General features: G+C 38.5%; 1 protein-coding gene across 3 annotated transcripts in view; it reads right to left on the bottom strand.

Annotated features, from left to right (window-relative positions):
- FAM120C (family with sequence similarity 120C) overlaps positions 1-18950 on the bottom strand; it is a 137967-nt gene that overhangs the window by 89004 nt on the left and 30013 nt on the right. For 2 of the 3 annotated variants that reach the window (XM_047764383.1, XM_047764384.1), the window contains exons 4-9: positions 16356-16484; positions 3667-3769; positions 2761-2837; positions 2037-2317; positions 1025-1298; positions 79-250 (exon numbers count right to left, since the gene is read on the bottom strand). In XM_047764383.1, the coding sequence (XP_047620339.1) occupies positions 79-250; positions 1025-1298; positions 2037-2317; positions 2761-2837; positions 3667-3769; positions 16356-16484 (1036 nt within the window). Of the gene's footprint in view, positions 1-78; positions 251-1024; positions 1299-2036; positions 2318-2760; positions 2838-3666; positions 3770-16355; positions 16485-18950 lie in introns of those variants that run through there. The other variant, XM_047764385.1, reaches the window with a different exon arrangement.

The raw sequence follows: 18950 nt of genomic DNA on the forward strand, positions 1-18950 counted from the left end.
TCCAAAGCCAAAAGCATGATGTGCTTGCAGATATTTTTGCTGAGTCAAAACTCTAGTCAACAATAGAACCACACTTACCTTCTATAGGCAGCCGCCGCCGTATAGCCAGGCGTTCCATTTTACGCTGTGTCTCTGCCAGACTGAAAAGGACCCCATATACATACTGACGAGCTGACCGGAACAGGAGAGCAGCTGGAGGCAGCTCCATGTTACACTCATCCTCAATACATACAGGGATCTTAATCTCACCCTAAGAATAAAATGGTTCAGGGGAATGAAGAAAATGAGTTACCTTAAGGTTCAGAATTAAGCTGAGAAGAACCATTAACAAATTGTAGTCTAACTATTTAATTTACTACTTACATTTAGACAGAATTTCATACTAAAAAGAAGCTACAGCAAACCCAGCTGACCATAGCCACCTATAAAGCTATATTCCATTTTTTTTGGCCACGCCCATGGCATATGGAAGTTCTTGGGCCAGGGATCAAATTTTCAGTACAGCACTGACCCAAATCACTGCAGTGTCAGTGCTGGATCCTTAACCCTCTGTGCCGCTACAGAACTCTTATATTCCACTTTTAAAGTCTCTGCTAGGATTGACTAAAGCTGAATAATGGAGAAAATTCATCTTAGACATTTTTCTGGGGGATGGATTTGTATGGTAAGACTGGAGGAAGTGAATAGCTTTTGGAGAAGTAGAAGAGGTAAAGAATAAGTGCATAATGCCTCTTTTTAGAATGTGTCCATCCATCCCTAGACCAGAGTCCATACACTTGGTGCATTACTTCTTCGAAATCTTAGCATTACACCTCTTCCAGGCCTCATTTACAGCACATTCCCATCTGGTGCTGGTCTCACTTAACCAGAGACTGTTAATACAACGAGGGGCCTGGAACACTTGGTCCCCTCTGAGTCCCCTTCATATACCAATGATTAGAATTTTCTTTGGTAACTTACAGTCCTAGGACATGTGAAGTACAGTGTTGAGAGCAGGGAGGTAGGTGTTGAGGTTCTCTCTCACCTTAGTGAGAACATGGTAGATATATGGGTACATAAGACCCCTTCGATGTCTATGTTCAGCAACCCGCAAGACTTCTGGAGCTACTGGAGGCAAGGGCGGAATGGTGATATCCATGTGGTTCCTCGTAGACATAGAGAGCAGAGATGGGATGTGGGGCTCACCATCACCCAGGCTGGCATCTGAAACTCCAGCATCAATGGGCTGCACCCAGGAGCCCCTGTCACCATTTGGATCCTCCCATCCAGGCTGTTGCTGAAGTGTTTCTGTGATGTGACTAAAAGGTTTAAAAGATAATGTAGATGAAAGAAAGGTTGTTGATAAAGACATTCCAACTCAAGATGTCTTTCTGATTCCAAGGAATCTAACAAGGAAGCCAAGACAATGGGTTAGTATTGGATCAGATACATTCTCTCTCAGTGGCCATCACTACCCTCCTGGTTTCTTCCATTTGATACAAATCAAAACAATCAAAAGTCATGGGAATGATAATGCATCCTTTATACCTTATAAGAGGTCAACTTTAGAGTCTACTTACGTTCGAAGGAAATAATTACAATTGAAAACTCAAAGCAGCTCTGTCTCTTGGGAATAATCTGCTTGGAGGAATAATCTAAAAACAAGTGAACTCATACAAAGTCCCACTGTTTCAATTCTCAGAATCCTAAGCAATATAACTGTATACTCAACTGTCCTAATATGTAACTCTGTAGTCTTTTCAATTTTTTTTTTACATTCAATCTACTCCCCCTCACAAATTGAGAGAAGACAACTGTGATACACAGCACATCTATACCAGGGCTTCTCTAACCAGCTGGGTATCTTAAAATTACCACAGAGTCCAAATGAGCATGAAGTGGCCAAGCATAGGGGAGAGTTTTATTACTTAAGAGCAAAGAATCACAGAGAAAAACCAGGAATATATACTTTCCCACATTCCCTACCAAGGTTACCAGCAAAAGAATACAGATGCTTTCAGAAGTCTGTTCCCTGAGGGGCCTACACAGATACTTACTCAGAGCTGGCTCCATTTGGCTCATCACCATCAGAGGAAGAGGAGTGGGAAGAGTCTGGTCCCAAAGGAGGTGAGGCTTTGGAAGTCAGGTAATTGGGAAACTGGGATGCAGGGGAATCATAAGAGACAGCCCAATTGGCAAAGGGGCTGTCCTGCAGCATGGAATCCTCAGAAAAAGCATGGGATTCCCCCAAAGCATGGGGGGAGAAGAGAAGAGAGGAGTTGGGTCCCACTGGGAATGGTGGTGGATATTTCATTTTCTGGGGCACGTGATGAGAGAACTAAAGGACAAAAACAGACAGAAAAGCTATTTATTTAACATTTTACCAGGCTCCAAGATGGTTCCCCCAGAAGTTGTGAATAGTGGCTGATGCCAGTAGTTGGAATTGTTGGGATATAAAGAACCTACTGAGAATGACTAATTCTAACAGTGCTGTATGGACAGAATACTCCAAAGGCAGGACAATGGACAAATATATGTCTCTTAGAACCATTCTTCAGACATTAGCTAATCTGCTTTCACAATGCCCTAGTGGTTACTGATTTGGATGTTTTCTTTACAGAGTTTGGCAGCCTCAAGTTGAGAATGTGACATAGGTATATACAGCTTTGACATTCTGATAATACTGAATCACTCTAACTCCTTAACTCGGATTGTTAAAATTGGGAAACAATCTGAGTCTAATGCTATCAAATGGTCTCAAGTTTCTTAAAAGATACTTACTACTGGTTTTCCAGCAGAGATAGTACCCATTTGATTTCGCGGAAGGGGAGGATTTCCAAGCCGATTATTCCGAAAGCCTGAAGCAAAGAGAAAAGGCTATACTTTAGTGAACCCTAATAATTCTACCCTGTTACATTCTGCTAACCCCGTATCACCTGAGAACTTATTATTAATAAATAAGTTACAATTTATTGAATAGCTACTATGTGCCAGGCCAGGACCTTTACAAAAATTATTTCCTCTGATAACAACCCTATTAAGGACGTATTATGAGCTACATTTCATAAGTGACTTGCCAAGATCACACAGCTAGTACACAGCAGAGGTAGAATTCAAACTCAGGCCCGACCCCACAGACAGGGCTATTTTATATATACCAGGCCACAACGGAGAGTAGCACCAGAAGAAGCCCAAGCTAAGGAAATGGCGTTGGATCCCACCTATAAATTCAAGAAATGAGGCCCCTGTCATGTCACTTCTCTTATTACATGGAAATCAAAGGGAGAAAGTCTATCAAATAGGAATGACTTTTTTTGTTTGTTTGTTCTTTTAGGGCCACACCTGTGGTATATGGATGTTCCCAAGCTAGGGGTCAAATAGGAGCTACAGCTGCTGGCCTACACCACAGCCACAGCAACGTGGGATCTGAGCCGCATCTATGACCTACACCACAGCTCATGGCAATGTTGGATCCTTTAACCCAAAGATCAAGGCCAGGGATCGAACCCACATCCTCATGGATACTAGTTGGGTTCCTAACCTGCTGAGCCATGACTGCAACTCCAGGAATGACTTCTAAGAGGGTGCAATACAAATAAATAATTCCACTCTGTCCCAGGAATTCCTGAGGGACTAACTCAGTTTCCTCTACAGACAGAGCACCTCATGATCAGATGGAAGCCTTACCTAGAAAGGAGGAGGGACCCACTGGCAGCGAAGAGAGTTTGGTTGTGACTGAATAGTACTCAACTGCTTTCTTGAATCGTTCTATTTTATCTTCTGTCCTGGACTGGATGTTGGAACATCAGATGTTCAGAAGAAGAAATAACATGAGAGTGTCTTTTTCATGCAATTTATAATTTGAGAGTCAAAACAGTAGCAGAAATCAAATGTTTAAAGAAACCCAAGAGAGCAATTATTCATGTTGCCGAAAAGATTAGATAAGGAGAGAGCATTATAGAACATAAAAGCTGGAATACTTCAAAAAATAGTTTCAAAATAAACTTTACTTACATTTTGTGTTATTCTAAAATGGTCACATGATTATTAGAAAAATATATAAAGATAGGGAAAAAAAAAAAAACTACACTGTATCATCACCCAAAGATATTTTGGTGTTTCCTTCCACTAATTATTAAAATACATTTTTTAATATAATGATTTTTATTTTTTTTTAATGGCTGCACCTGTAGTATGAGAAAGTTCTCAGGCCATGGATTGAATCTGAGCCGCAACTGTGACCTACTCCACAGCTGTGGCAATGCCAGACCCTCTTACCCACTGCACAAAGCCGGAGATGGAATTGCTCCTCTGCGCAACCCAAGCTGCTGCAATTGGATTCTTAACTGACTTCTTGCCACAGCAAGAACTCCAAAACAATTTTTTGTTGTTGAAGTATAGCTGGTCTGTTTTAATACACATATTTTTTTCTATAGTTGATACCATACTCTGTGTGCAATCTGATATTTTGCTTTTATTATACAACAAGATGATTTTGAATGGATGAATATTTTATCATTATAAATGTATCACAAATTACATAACTACTTATCTAATACCTGACATTTTGGTCATTTCTCCCATTTGGGTATTTTAAGTTACATGGCAAAGAATATATATACACATACATATATATATGTATATATATTATGTAGATATATATAAGATTTTTCTGGATTTCAGATTATGTCCTTAAGAAAATATCCCAAAAGTGGAATTGGTGGTTCAAAACATATATTAAAACCAAAAGCACTTAAACATATACAAAAACCATGATGTGAAATCACTATACAACTACCAGAAGGGCTAAAATTGAAAATTATAAATATATAGATAGCACTGGCAAGGATATGAAGTAACTGGAATTCCAATACATTCCTGCTGGGAATGTATATTGGTACGTTTGGGACAACAGTTTGGCAGTTTCTTATAAAGCTAAACATACGTTTGCCATATGCCACAGCAATCCTACTCCTAAGTATTTACCCAGGGAAAATAAGTACATATGTCCACCAAAAGAAATGAACAAGAATACTAACAACACCTTTATTTAACAATACCAAAGTGGAAATAACTCAAATGCACATCAACAGAAAAATGGATAAATTATGGTATACTCACTTAATAAAAACTATATAGTAATAAAGAACAAAGTACTGATATATGCAACAATATGGGCTAATCTCAGACATAATACTGAATGAAGGAGAAAACACAAGAGAGCACATATAAAGTTCAAGCAGAAGTGAAACTTAGCTATAGCAAAAGAAGTAAAAATGCTATTTCTCTCTGTGGGGTTGGGGCTGACTGAGAAGGGTGTTTTCCTTATCAAGACTTTTCCAATGTAGTTTTAAAATCCTCTCAATATAATTTATGACCTTCATAATATTTCATCAAAAATAATAGAAAATATTAAAGTCATTTCTAATTTCTCATTATAAATAATGCTCTGATAAGCATATTTTTATGTAATCTACTGAGTTATTTCATAGGTTATATAGGTCAAAGGATATGGTCAGTTTCATAGACTCTTGACATAGGATACTAAATCTCTTTCCAAAACAGATGTCTCAAGTTATAATCTCATCATCAATGCACGAGTGCCCAATTCACCATGTAGACCCAATGTTGAATATTTTCTATAAAACTATCCCCTAATTATAAAAAACACTTGGTTTTTCAATAGGAAATTTAAAAGATACAATCAAAAAAGGAAAATTTTAAACATGTATAATCTTATCTCTCAGAGCTTATAATTACTAACACTCTAGGATTTATTTGTAAGCATGCAGGTACACAAACACAGAAATCAAGATCTCCAGGTTCTCCAGCATCACTTAGAAACAAAATCACTCTCCTTTTTCAAAATTTGGACTTAATATAATTTTTTAAAAAGGGTTCCACATCTAAAAAATGTTTTCAAATTACTGACTTCCAGAATGACATATGAATAATATTCCATTGTATTAATTTTCCATTATTTATATATTTAGTTATTTCCCTATTATATTTAAGAACACATAAAATAGCTGAATACAATCTCCTAAGACATACAAGCCATACATAGAATATTTCTTAATATCTCTTACTCTGTACCCATTCCCATCCCCCAAACTGACCACTGATACCAGTTTGGTATATGTTCTGTCATAATTTTTGCTGTGTTTTTTACACAAATATATATGTACACCATTATGGTTTTTGCATTTTTGATATAAGGGGAATCATATATCATCATACTATTTTTCAAATTGCTTTTTGCGCTTAACAGTATACCTTGTAAACTGCTGTATGTCAGTGATTATAGATCTATAGCCCAATCCCCTGAGATACTGAATTGTGTGTACTTCCTTCTGTGTTCTGTTCTGTGCCATAAAAGGCAAACATTTTGTTCTCTTTCAAGGGGAACCAATACTAAAATCAAAACCTTCCTTTCACGAAAACATTGTTTTTACTTTGTTGTACTTATTTATGTGCTTCTACCTCCCCATTTAACCTCAAGTCTGTGACGACAAAGAATGGTTTATTCACATGTATATCCTAGTGTCTAACTTGGGACCTCATCTATAGAAGTTCCTTCAGTGTATCATATATGATCATATTTAATTAAGTCCTATCTTCTTCTTTTATAGATCCAGAGAGGCTATAAGCAGCAGAATAGAACCTTATACTTTGACACTATTACCTAGCAGTTTTTGTATGTTTGTTTAAAAGAGCTCTCATAATTGTATAATTGTTTTAAATGTTTGTGAAATTTATATATCAACAATGGAAAAATAGTTTAAGACATAATGTTAAGTGGGAAAAGCAGGTTAAAGATGTTTACACCGAGATGACTACCACATCAAAACATACATATAAAGAGGACTAGGAAATACTATAAAACATTTAAGGGGGAATTAGGAGAGAAGTCTCTACTAAAAATATTTGTTTTGGCGTTCCCATTGTGACACAGGGGAAATGAATATGACTAGTATCCATGAGGATGCAGGTTCAATCCCTGGCCTTTCTCAGTGGGTCGGGGATCTGGTGTTGCCGTGAGCCATGGTGTAGGTCGCAGATGCCGCTCAGATCCCGTGTTGCTGTGGCTGTGGTATAGGCCAGCAGCTGTAGCTCCGATTCGACCCCTAGCCTGCGAACTTCAACATGCCTTGGGTGCAGCCCTAAAAGGCAAAAAAAAAAAAAAAATTGTTTTGTTTAATGAAAAGGGGATTCTTTTTTTTCCTTTTTAGGGCCACACCTGCAGCCTATGCCATAGCTTGCCGCAATGCCAGGTCATTAACTCACTCAACGAGGCCAGGAATCGAACCCACATCTTCATGGACAGTACTAGGGTTCTTAACCTGCTGAGCCACAACAGGAACTCCAGATTATTGTTATTAAGAATAGTCATTATCAGGAGTTACTGTCGTGGTGCAGCAGAAACAAATCTGACTAGCAACCATGATTGCGTGTTCGATCCTTGGCCTTGCTCAGTGGGTTGAGGATCTGGCGTTGCTGTGAGGTGTGGTTTAGGTCACAGATGTGGCTCAGATCCCATGTTGTTGTGGTATAGGCCAGCAGTTGTACCTCCGATTTGACCCCTAGCTCAGGAACCTCCATATGCTGCAGGTACGGCCCTAAAAAGCCAAAAAAAAAAAAAAAAAAGAATAGTCATTATCCAAGCTCCAAAACTCATGAAGCTACAAAGAGAAGCAAATGCTGTAACATTAAAAATATTCATCACTGAACTGAGCACTTATAAAATTTTTTCTTCATCTACATATAATGGAATGTTATTCAGTCTTATAAGGGAAGGAAATTCTGATACATGCTACAATATGGAATAACCTTGAGGACATATGCTAAGTAAAATGAGCCTGTCTCAAAAAAAATACCATTTAATTCCACTTACATGAGGTACCTAACATAATCAAAATCAGAGACTGAAAGAATGGTGGTTGCCAGGGGCTGGGAGAGAGGACAGAATGGACAGGTATCACCTAATGGATTCAGACTTTCAGTTTTAAAACATAAAAAGAGTTATGGGGATGAATGGATGGTGATGGTTGCACAATATTATGAATGTCATTAATACCACTGAACTCTATATTTAAAATGGTTGAGAGTAAATTTTATGTGTATTTTACCACAATAAAAAAATTGGAAGGGAAAATTTATTCTCCATCTAAATAGTATCCCATACTTAACACTAGGATCTCTCCCTACCCAACATGTCAATTTCTTTTCTTTGTAGGTCAATCTCTTCCTAATTATTTTTTTTCCTTTTTAGGGCCACACTTGCAGCATATGGAAGTTCCCAGCCTAGGAGTTGAACTGGAGCTTCAGCTGCCAGCCTACAGCCACAGCCACAGCAACACGGGATCTGAGCCATGTCTTCCATCTACATCACAGCTCTCGGCAACGCTGGATCCTTAACCCACTGAACGAGGCCAGGGATCAAACCAACATCCTCATGGATACTAATCAGATTTGTTACCACATAGCCACAATGGAAACTCCAATCTCTTCCTAACTGACTGATGTAAACAGATGAGTACAACCCAAAGCAATGAACTGAATGAGCAAATCTGTCACAAAGGTCAGGATTTCCTAAAGTCAAGGGATATGATGGAGGACTGCTCCCATCATGCTAGAAGCCACAGGCTATTGAGGAGCTGGTGCAGTTAGTGTTCAACAACCATGGTAGAGAGAATTATGAAAGATGATGGCAAGCAAAGCACTTGAAAAGAGAATGATTTGAATATCAAAAGAATATAAGCCCTTTGGGGAAATAAAGCCAAAGTATATTTTTTTTCCTTTTTTTTTAATTACTCAAATGAATTTATCACATCTGTAGTTGTATAATGATCATAACAATCTGATTTCACAGGATTTCCATCCCATAGCCCAAGCACATCACCCCCACCCCCCCAAAGTATATTTTTATAAGAAAAAAAATATGAGTTCCCATGGTTTTGAAGCGGAAATGAATCCAACTAGGAACCATGAGGTTGCAGGTTTGATCCCTGACCTTGCTCAGTAGGTTAAGGATCTGGCGTGGCCTTGAGCTGTGGTGTAGGTCACAGACGGGGCTTAGATCCTGCATTGCTGTGGCTGTGGTGTAGGCCAGCAGTTGAAGCTCTGACTGGACCCCTAGCCTGGGAACCTCTTATATGCCATGAGTGAGGCCCTAAAAAGCAAAATAAATAAATAATAAAAACAAAACAAAACAATGCTCTTTATTATTGTGCTAGAAAGTTAAATGTGAACTGGTAGATGTTAGACAGTGCTATCAAAAAATTTTGCTGGGAAAACTTATGCCCCCTAAACCAAACATTTATTTCATTCTTTTTTTTTTTTTTTAAGGCCCACACCCGAGGCATATGGAGGTTCCCAGGCTAGGAGTCTAATCGGAGCTACAGCTGCAGGCCTACACCACAGCCACAGCAACACCAGATCTGAGCCACCTCTGTGACCTACTCCACAGTTCAGGGCAACACTGGATCCTTAACCCACTGAGCAAGGCCAGAGATTGAACCTGCAACCTCATGGTTCACAGTTGGATTTGTTTCCACTGCGCCATGATGGGAACTCCTGATTTCATTCTTTATTCATTTAAAAACATCCATATAGAGGTTTCTGTTCTGGTTAAGATAGAGTAAGTACACTGCATCTTATTCCAATTGAAGGTAGCTATAAAAACCAGAAGGAACTATTTGAGAACTCTGAAAAGTAAACAGTAGCAGGAGGATTAGGGAAGAAGACCAGAATTCAAAGTACCACCAAACCAAGGATGAGGGCATTTCTTTTTCCTCCAATATCCCCTGGTGTGTATACAATGCATTCTGAAATCTGGAAGTGTCTACTGATGTGGGCAAAGAGAGCTTCAAGAGAAATACTAGTCCAATTCTGGCTTGAAGAGTGGGAAAACAGTCTCTGAAAACTCAAGAAAATGTATGGAAATATCCCATTTTTCTTTCCTTCTTTTTTTCTCTTCTCATGTGTGTTGGTCTGATGGCAACAGTGGCAAAAGAGGAGTAGCAGGAAGCTAAATCCCTGATTAAGGAAAATTCCTCTCTAATCAGAGAAGCAGTGGCTTTGGTAGAGTAGTATGAGCTTTCAATGCTTTTTCTCTGTCCTCCTGCTGCTTGGCCCTAGACACTGAAAAAGGGTGGCCTAATGAACTAGGAAGAACTGAATGGATCACAGAGGGAGCAGCATGTGTGTGGACCTGACACTTAAAACAGCAGACCACAGACTCTGAGAACTGAAGAGATAAACCACTGCCCAAGTCCCACTAGCCACTGGCTGGCATTCATGGGACTGATCTAAATAGGTTTGCAAAGGCTTTGAAAATTGCACTGATGGAGTTTCAGTTGTGGCTCAGCGGTAATGAAACTGACTAGCATCCATGAGGATGCAGGTTCAATCCTGGCCTCACTCAGTAGGTTAAAGATCTGGCATTGCCACAGGCTGTGGCGTAGGCCAGCAGCTGCAGCTCTGATTCGATCCTAGCCTGGGAACTTCCACATGCTGCAGGTGTGGTCTTAAAAAAAAAAAGAAAAGAAAATTGCACTGACAGTGAAACCAAGTCCCACAATAGGATGGTAAGAACTTGCGGTCTGATCATAAATGGGTCAACTGCCTCTTATAACAACTGTCAACATTCCCCATTATATTGAAATAAGACCAAGAATCTCATAATATAATATTTAAAATGTCTAATCTAAATTTAGTGGAGTTCCCATCGTGGCTCAGTGGTTAACGAACCCTACTAGCATCCATGAGGACACGGGTTCAATCCTTGGCCTTGCTCAGTGGGTTAAGGGTCCAGCGTTGCTGTGAGCTGTGGTATAGGTCGCAGACGAGGCTCAGATCCTGCATTGCTGTGGCTGTGGTGTAGGCCAGCAGCTACTGCTCTGATCAGACCCCTAGCCTGGGAAACTCCATATGCCACGGGTGTGGCCCTAAAAAGACAAAAAAAAATTTCCTTGGCCTGGGCATAACCAGCAAAGTCTTAAATTTCATGGAAATAATCAATATACGCCAATGCTGAGATGACACACACGCTGAAATTATCTGACAAAGACTTTAAGCAGCTTTATATAAATGCTTGAAAGTAAGAGGAGTACTTTTTTGTTTCTGGCCATTCCTGCAGCATGTGGAAGTTCCCAGGCCAGGGACTGAACCCATACCATAGCATGACCCGAACCTTAGCCAGCTGTGTCACAAGAGAATTTCTAGGAGGAATACTTTTGAAACAAATAGAAAGATAGCAAAGAGAGATAATCCATAAAGAAGAACCAAATGGAAATTTCAGAACTTAAGATAAATACCCAGAATTAAAAAAAAAAAAAAACTTGGATGGGATCTACAGCAGAAAAGAGGCAACCAAGGAAAGAATCAACAAAGTTAATGATGAATCAAAAGAAACTATCCAGTGTGAAAAACAGAGAGGAAAATGATTTCTTAAAAAACAGAGCCTCAAGGACCCATGGGGTATGCCAAAAGGTAAAACAGTGATGCCACTGTAGTCATAGGAGTAAAGGAGAATGTGAAACAGAAAATCTGTATGAATAACAGCTGAAAACTTTGAGAATTCAATGAAAGATATACTTAGAAATTCATGAAGTTCAGCAAATTCTAAACAGGATAAATTCAAAGAAATCCATGCCAGACACATAACTGGAAAATTCTACCAAATAGAGAAGAAAAACACCAATTCTACACGATCTCTTCCCAAAAAAAAAGGAAGAGGAAGGAGTACTTGGCAACTCATTTTATGAGTCTAGCATTATTCCGATATCAAAACCAGACAAAGTGAGCATGTGCACACACACACACACACACACACAAAACCTATAGTCCAATATTCCTCATTAAAATACATATAAAGGAGTTCCCGTCATGGCTCAGTGGCTAACAAAACTGAGTAGCATCCATGAGGACATGGGTTCGATCCCTGGCCTTGTTCAGTGGGTTAAGGATCTGGCATTGCCAAGAGCTGTGGTGTAGGTCACAGACGTGGCTCAGATCTCACGTTGCTGTGGCTGTGGTGTAGGCCAGTGGCTACAGCTCCAAATGGACCCCTAGCCTGGGAACCTCCATATGCCCTGGGTGTGGCCCTAAAAGACAAAAAAAAGAAAAAGTATAAAAATACTCAATGAAATACTAGCAATTCAAATCCAACAGTATAAAAAAAGGAATTGTATATTTTTACCATATCCTGGGAATGCAAGGATGGTTCAATAATTAAATATCAATGGACTAAAGAAGAAAAAGCACATTCTCCCAAGGCAACAGAAATAAGAGCAAAAATAAGCCAATGGGACCTAATCAAACTGACAAGCTTTTGCACAGGAAAGGAAACCCAAAAGAAAACAAAAAGACAACTTACAGAATGGGAGAAAATACTTTCTTTTTTTTTTTTTTTTGTCTTTTTGCCATTTCTTGGGCCAACTCCTGTGGCATATGGAGGTTCCCAGGCTAGGGGTCGAATCAGAGCTGTAGCCACCAGCCTATGCCAGAGCCACAGCAACAAGGGATCCGAGCTGCATCTGCGACCTACACCACAGCTCACGGCAACGCCAGATCATTAACCCACTGAGCAAGGCCAGGGATTGAACCCGCAACCTCATGGTTCCTAGTTGGATTCGTTAACCACTGAGCCATGACGGGAACTCTGAAAATACTTTCAAATGATGCAACTGACAAGGGCTTAATCTCTAGAATATACAAGCAACTTATACAACTCAAAAGCAAAAAAGCCAACAACCCAACGGGAAAACGGACAAAAGACCTGAATAGACCATTCTCCAAGGAAGATGTACAGATGGCCAACAAGCACATGAAAAAATGCTCAACATCCCTGATTATTAGAGAAATGCAAATCAAAACTACCATGAGGTACCACCTCAACCAGTCAGAATGGCCATAATTAATAAGTCCACAAACAACCAGTGCTGGAGGGAGTGTGGAGAAAAGGGAACCCTCCTGCACTGGTGATGGCAATGTAAGCTGGTACAACCACTATGGAAAACAGTATGGAGGCATCTTAGAAATCTATACATAGAACTACCATAAGACCCAGCAGTCCCACTCTTGGGCATATATCCGGACAACACTTTCCTTGAAAAAGACACATGCACCCGCATGTTCACTGCAGCACTATTCACAATAGCCAAGACGTGGAAACAACCCGAATGTCCATCAACAGATGATTGGATTAGGAAGATGTGGTATATATACAGAATGGAATACTACTCAGCCATAAAAAAATGAAAGAATGCCATTTGCAGCAACATGGATGGAACTAGAGACTCTCATACTGAGTGAAATAAGTCAGAAAGCAAAAGACAAATACCATGTGATATCACTTATAACTGGAATCTAATAATATAGCATAAATGAACGTTTCCACAAAAAGAAAATCATAGACTTGGAGAATAGACTTGTGGCTGCCCGGGGGGAGAGGGAGGAAGTGGGAGGGATCGGGAGCTTGGGGTTAATGGATACAAACTATTGCTCTTGGAATGGATTTACAATGAGATCCTCCTGTGTAGCATTGAGAACTATGTCTAGATCCTTACATCACAACACAACAATGGGAGGAAAAAGTATATATATATATATGTACGTGTAACTTGGTCCCTATGCTGTACAGCAGAAAAAAAAGAAGAAAAGGCATATGACTACCAATAGACATACAAAAATGCATTTTACAAAATATACCATCCATTAATAAGCACATTCAGTACTCTAGGAATAGAAGACATCTTCCTCGACTTAACAATATGCATCTACAAAACCTATAGTTAATATCATACTTAATGCTGAGCAAATGGTTTCCCCAAAGATCAGGAAGAAGACAAGGATATCCTCTTTTAATACTCCTATTCAACATTGTCTAGAAATTCTAGAGAGTGCAGTAAGTCAAGAAAAAAAGTGGGCATACAGACTCTAAAAGAAAGAAATAAAACTGTCCCTATTCACTGACAACATGATCACCTACATAGATAATACCAAGAAAACTACCAAAGAGCTCCTAGTGAATTTAGAAAGGTTGTAGGATACTGGGTCAACACATAAAAATCAATCTTATTTTTATATACTAATGGTGAACAATTAGAAATTGAAATAAACAAGAGTATCCTTTATAATGGATGCCTCCAATATTAAACACTTAAGTATAAATATAAAAAACTAAGACTTACATGCTGAACACTATAAAGCACTGATGAATGAAATCAAAATGACCTAAATAAATGCAGAGGCATATCATATTAATGGACTTGAAGACTCACCAAATTCATACATATATTTAAAGGAATTCCAATAAAAATCCCAGGGTTTTTTTGTAGATATGGACAATATTATTCTAAAATTTATATGGAAAGACATAGGATCTAGAATAGACAAAATAATTTTGAAAAAGAATAAAATTAGAGTCACTACCCAATTTAAAGACTTAACAACAACAAAGACTTAAAATAGAGCTACAGATTCAAAACAGTGTTCTATTTCAAAAGAGATAGATACATAGATCAACTGAACAGAATAGAGTCCAAAAATAGATCCACTCAAATGTGGACAATTGATCTTTACAAAGGCAAGTCAATGGACAAAGAAGAGCCTTTTCACCAAACTTTGTTGAAACAACTGGACATCAACATGCAAAAACAAAATAAAACAAAACACCTCAGACTTCATAAAAATATGAACTCAAAGTAGATGATTTGTTCTAAATGTAAAATGTAAAAACTATATAATTATTAGAAGAAACCAGGACAGTATCATCATGCCTGCAGTTAGGCAAAGAGTTCTTAGATGTGACACCAAAAGCATGATCCATAAAAGATAAAAACGGAAAACTTTCACTTAGCAAAAGATACTGTTAAAAAATGTAAAGACAAACTATAGACTGGAAGAAAATATTTGCAAACCAGATATCTGACAAAAGGTCTCGTATGCAGAATATACAAAGAACTCTTGAAACTCAACTCTTAACTAATCAAACAAATCAATTAAAAAATGAGCAAAAGACTATTCATGAACAGATCATTCACTAAAGAGTATATATGGATGGCAAATAAGCACAGAAAAAAAATGTCCGTCATTAATCGTTTGAGAAATGCAAATTAAAATTATGATGAGCTACCACTACACAGCTGTGAGAATGACTAAGTCTGACAATAACAAATACTGACAATAACAAGTGTTGGTTGAGGAATGAAAGTAGCCACTCTGGAAAATGGTTTGCCAGTCTCATAAAGTTAAACATACACTTACCATATGACCCAGAAATTCCATTGGTAGGTATGTATAGTAAGGAAATAAAAACCTATGTTCATACAAAAACCTGTACAGAAATGTTTATAGAAGCTCTATTCAAATGATCAAAAATTGGAAACAACTCAAATATCCCCTAGGGGTGAGTAGATAAACAAATTGTGGTATAGCCACAGAATGTGTATACTATTAGGAAACAAAAAGGAATGAATTATTGAGAGATGTAACATGCAAGAACTTAGAACAATCTAAAAGGCATTATTTTGAATGAAAAATGCCATTCTCAAAAGATTACATACTGTATGATTCTGTTTGCATGTTATTCTCTAAAAGATATAACTATAATGACAGAGAATAGACTGGTGGTTGCCAGGGATTAGGGATGAGTTTGGGTGTGATTACAAAGGGACAGTATGAGAGATTTTTGGGGGTGGTTCAATTGTTCTTAATCCTGATTGTGATACTGGTTACATAAATCTATACATGTGTCAAAAATTCATATAACTGTACACATGCATATGCAAAAGTCAGTTTCAATGTATGTTAATTTTAAAAATAAAACAAAAAAACCCAAAGTACAAGTATACATGAAATTATTTAAAATAAAACTAACTTATTTTCCTAAATTTTCATTTCATTTCACAAGACAAAATCCTAGTCGAGGCCTTTTTTCACTATTAACAATGAAACATTGATTTCTGTTTTATGTGGACCTACTTAAGTAGTCTCTTTCAGTACCCATTATCCTCAAATAAGCAAGACCTCCTTTATATTAAAATATACACTGACACAAAAAAATAGAGAAGGTCATATGCCAGAGTGATAACTACAGCAAGTTATTTCTGGGTAATGAGATTATAAGTGACTTATTTTCTAAATTTTCCAGAAGAAGCTTATATAATTTTAATAATCTGAGAAAAAGGTAGAGAATCATTTAATGGTAATGTTCTCTATAGGGAACCTTGTAGTGCCTATCTTTAAGCAGGGAAAAAAAACAAGTAGCTAGGAGGAGAGAAAGTAGGCAGCACAAAAAAGATCAGATCTGCTGGTGATACTTGAAAGGGTAAGAAAACAGGTGATTCTTAAGAAGGGGAAGGCTAGCTCACCTGAGACTGTTTGAAAACATCCTTCCCAACCACATCCAGGTTTGAGGGGTCTTTGATGGAACTAACGTACTCAGAAACAGCCTTGATTACCACATCACAAGGAGGAAGAACCAGCTGATGAGCTCTGACCTAGAAGAAGTAAGATAAGTAAGGCACACTGATATCAAAGATGGATCACTAAGAAAAGGGTGAGGGAGTTCCCGTCGTGGTGCAGAAGAAACAAATCCAACTAGTATTCATGAGAATGTGGCTTGGATCACTAGCTTCGCTCAGTGGGTGGGGATCTGGCGTTGCTGTGAGCTGTGGTGCAGGTCACAGACACGGCTCAGATCCCGAGTTGCTATGGCTGTGGCTGTGGCGAGCAGCTTGTAGCTCTGATTCGACCCTTAGCCTGAGAACTTCCATGCGCCGCAGGTGTGGCCCTAAAAAGCAAAACAAAAGAAAGGGTGAGATACAGAATTCAATTCCACTACCTAAATTTACCAAGAGACAGTTAAAAATCTTTTCGTTTAATTCTCAGAACACTTGGAACCAAGATTGAAAAGTACAAAGAAAGACAGAATCATATCCTGCTACCAAGATAACCGCTGTTTTATGACACTGTCATAATTAATCAATTTTCTTTCATGATACATTTTGGCTACTTCCAAATTTTTGCTATTGAAGTTAATGTTGTAATGTGTAGACAGTTTTTGGATCCTGATTTGAACTAACCACAAAAAGGCTTTTTTGAGACGATCAAGAAAGTCTATGGACTGGATATTAAGATGATACCAAGAAATTATTAATTTTGTTAGGAGTAACAATGGCATTGTGCTTATGTAAGAAAATGACTGTATGTTTTAGAGATGCATATCAAAGAATGTGAGAGTCAAATGACTTGAGGTCTGGCACTTGTTTTAAAATATGTTAGCAACAGCAACAACAAAAACCCCAGCAAGTGTGGCCACATCTTGATAACTGTTGGATCTGTAAGACATTATGGTGGTGGTTCACTATATTATTATATTATTTTTTCTACTTTTGTGTGGTTGAAATTTTTTAAAATAAGGTTTTTTTTTAATGCTGTGATGAAATTTAGGTATGGTTTGTTGTCCACTTTTAATTATTTCACAAGCTTCCTAGAATGATAATTACTAAGTCAAAGGGCACAAACTTCTTAAAAACTTTTTAATATAAATTATTTAGCCAAAAGGCTATACCATTCATCCCTTCCTTCAGGTATTTACTGCCTACTGTGTGCCAGGCACTGTCCTAGGTATCAGGGATACAGCAGTGAACAAGACAGACAAAACTCCCCGTCCTCCCAGGAGCTTGAATTCTAGTGTAGCTGTACTGGAATGGGGTAAAAGGAGTTAAACAAACAGATTAAGTAAAATGCATAGTGTACTAGATGTAGATAAGTGCTATGGCAAAAATCTAGGCAGACAGGGGGCTGGGGAATACAAGTATGTTGGGGTGGGGGGTATGTAATTTTAAATAGGGTGTCAGGAAAGGCCACGCTGAGAAAAGAACATTTGAGAAAACCTATAGGAGTGAGGAAATAGCTACGAGGCAGGAAAAGTAGAAAGAATGGTAAGGGCAAAGGTTCTATGAGCAAAAGAAAAGGGAAGATGAGATCAGAGCTGTACCAGGGGCTTTGTAGGCCATAGTAAAGATTAGGTACGTGAGAGAGTCACTGGAGAACTTTGAAAAGAGAAGTGACATGATCTGAGTCAGTTTTCAAAATGGTCAGTCTGGCTATTGTATTAAGAATAAATTTGAAGCTGGGGGTGGGCAGGGAAAGGTACAAGCAGAAGACCAACGGTTAGTAAAGTGTTCTAATAATCCAGGTGAGAATGGTGGCTTGACCAAGGCAGTAACTGTGAAGACGGTGAGAAGTGGATGTATTTTGAAGGAAGAACTAATGATATTTCCTGAAAAGAGGAGACGTGGGATATGAGAAAGAGAGAGAGAGGTCAAGGATCAATACAAGGCTTTTAGGCTGAGCAACTGGAAGGATGAGGTTGCCATTAATGAAAATCACAGGAGTTCCCGTCATGGCACAGCAGAAATGAATCTGACCAGGAACAATGAGGTTGTGAGTTCTATCCCTGGCCTCACCCAGTGGGTTAAGGATCTGGTGTTGCCGTGAGCTCTGGTGTAGGTCGCAGACACGGCTCGGATCCTGCGTTGCTGTGGCTGTGGCATAGGCTGGCAGCTATAGCTCCAATTTGACCCTTAGCCTGGGAACCTCCATATGCTGCAAGTGTGGCCCTAAAAAGCAAAAAAAAGAAAAGAAAATTACAGAAGGCTGTGGGAGGTACACATTTAGGGAAAAGATCAGGAATTTCTTTGAGATATTTAGTAGGCCATTAGATATTAGAAGCTGAAGTTCAAAGAGGAGATCAAAGCTGGAGACATATATTTAGGAGTCATCAATGGACAGATGGTATTTTAAGTCAGGAGACTAGATGAGATCAATCATCAAGTTAGTGTGTATGGATAGAAAAGAGAAGGGACTGAGAATAGAACTCAGGAACACTCCAAAGTTAAGAAGTAGAGAAGAGCAAGAAGCAACAAAAGAGTCAGAAGCAGCAGCCAGTGAAGTAGGAA

Source organism: Phacochoerus africanus, chromosome X, assembly GCF_016906955.1.
Source record: "Phacochoerus africanus isolate WHEZ1 chromosome X, ROS_Pafr_v1, whole genome shotgun sequence".
Lineage (NCBI taxonomy): Eukaryota > Metazoa > Chordata > Mammalia > Artiodactyla > Suidae > Phacochoerus > Phacochoerus africanus.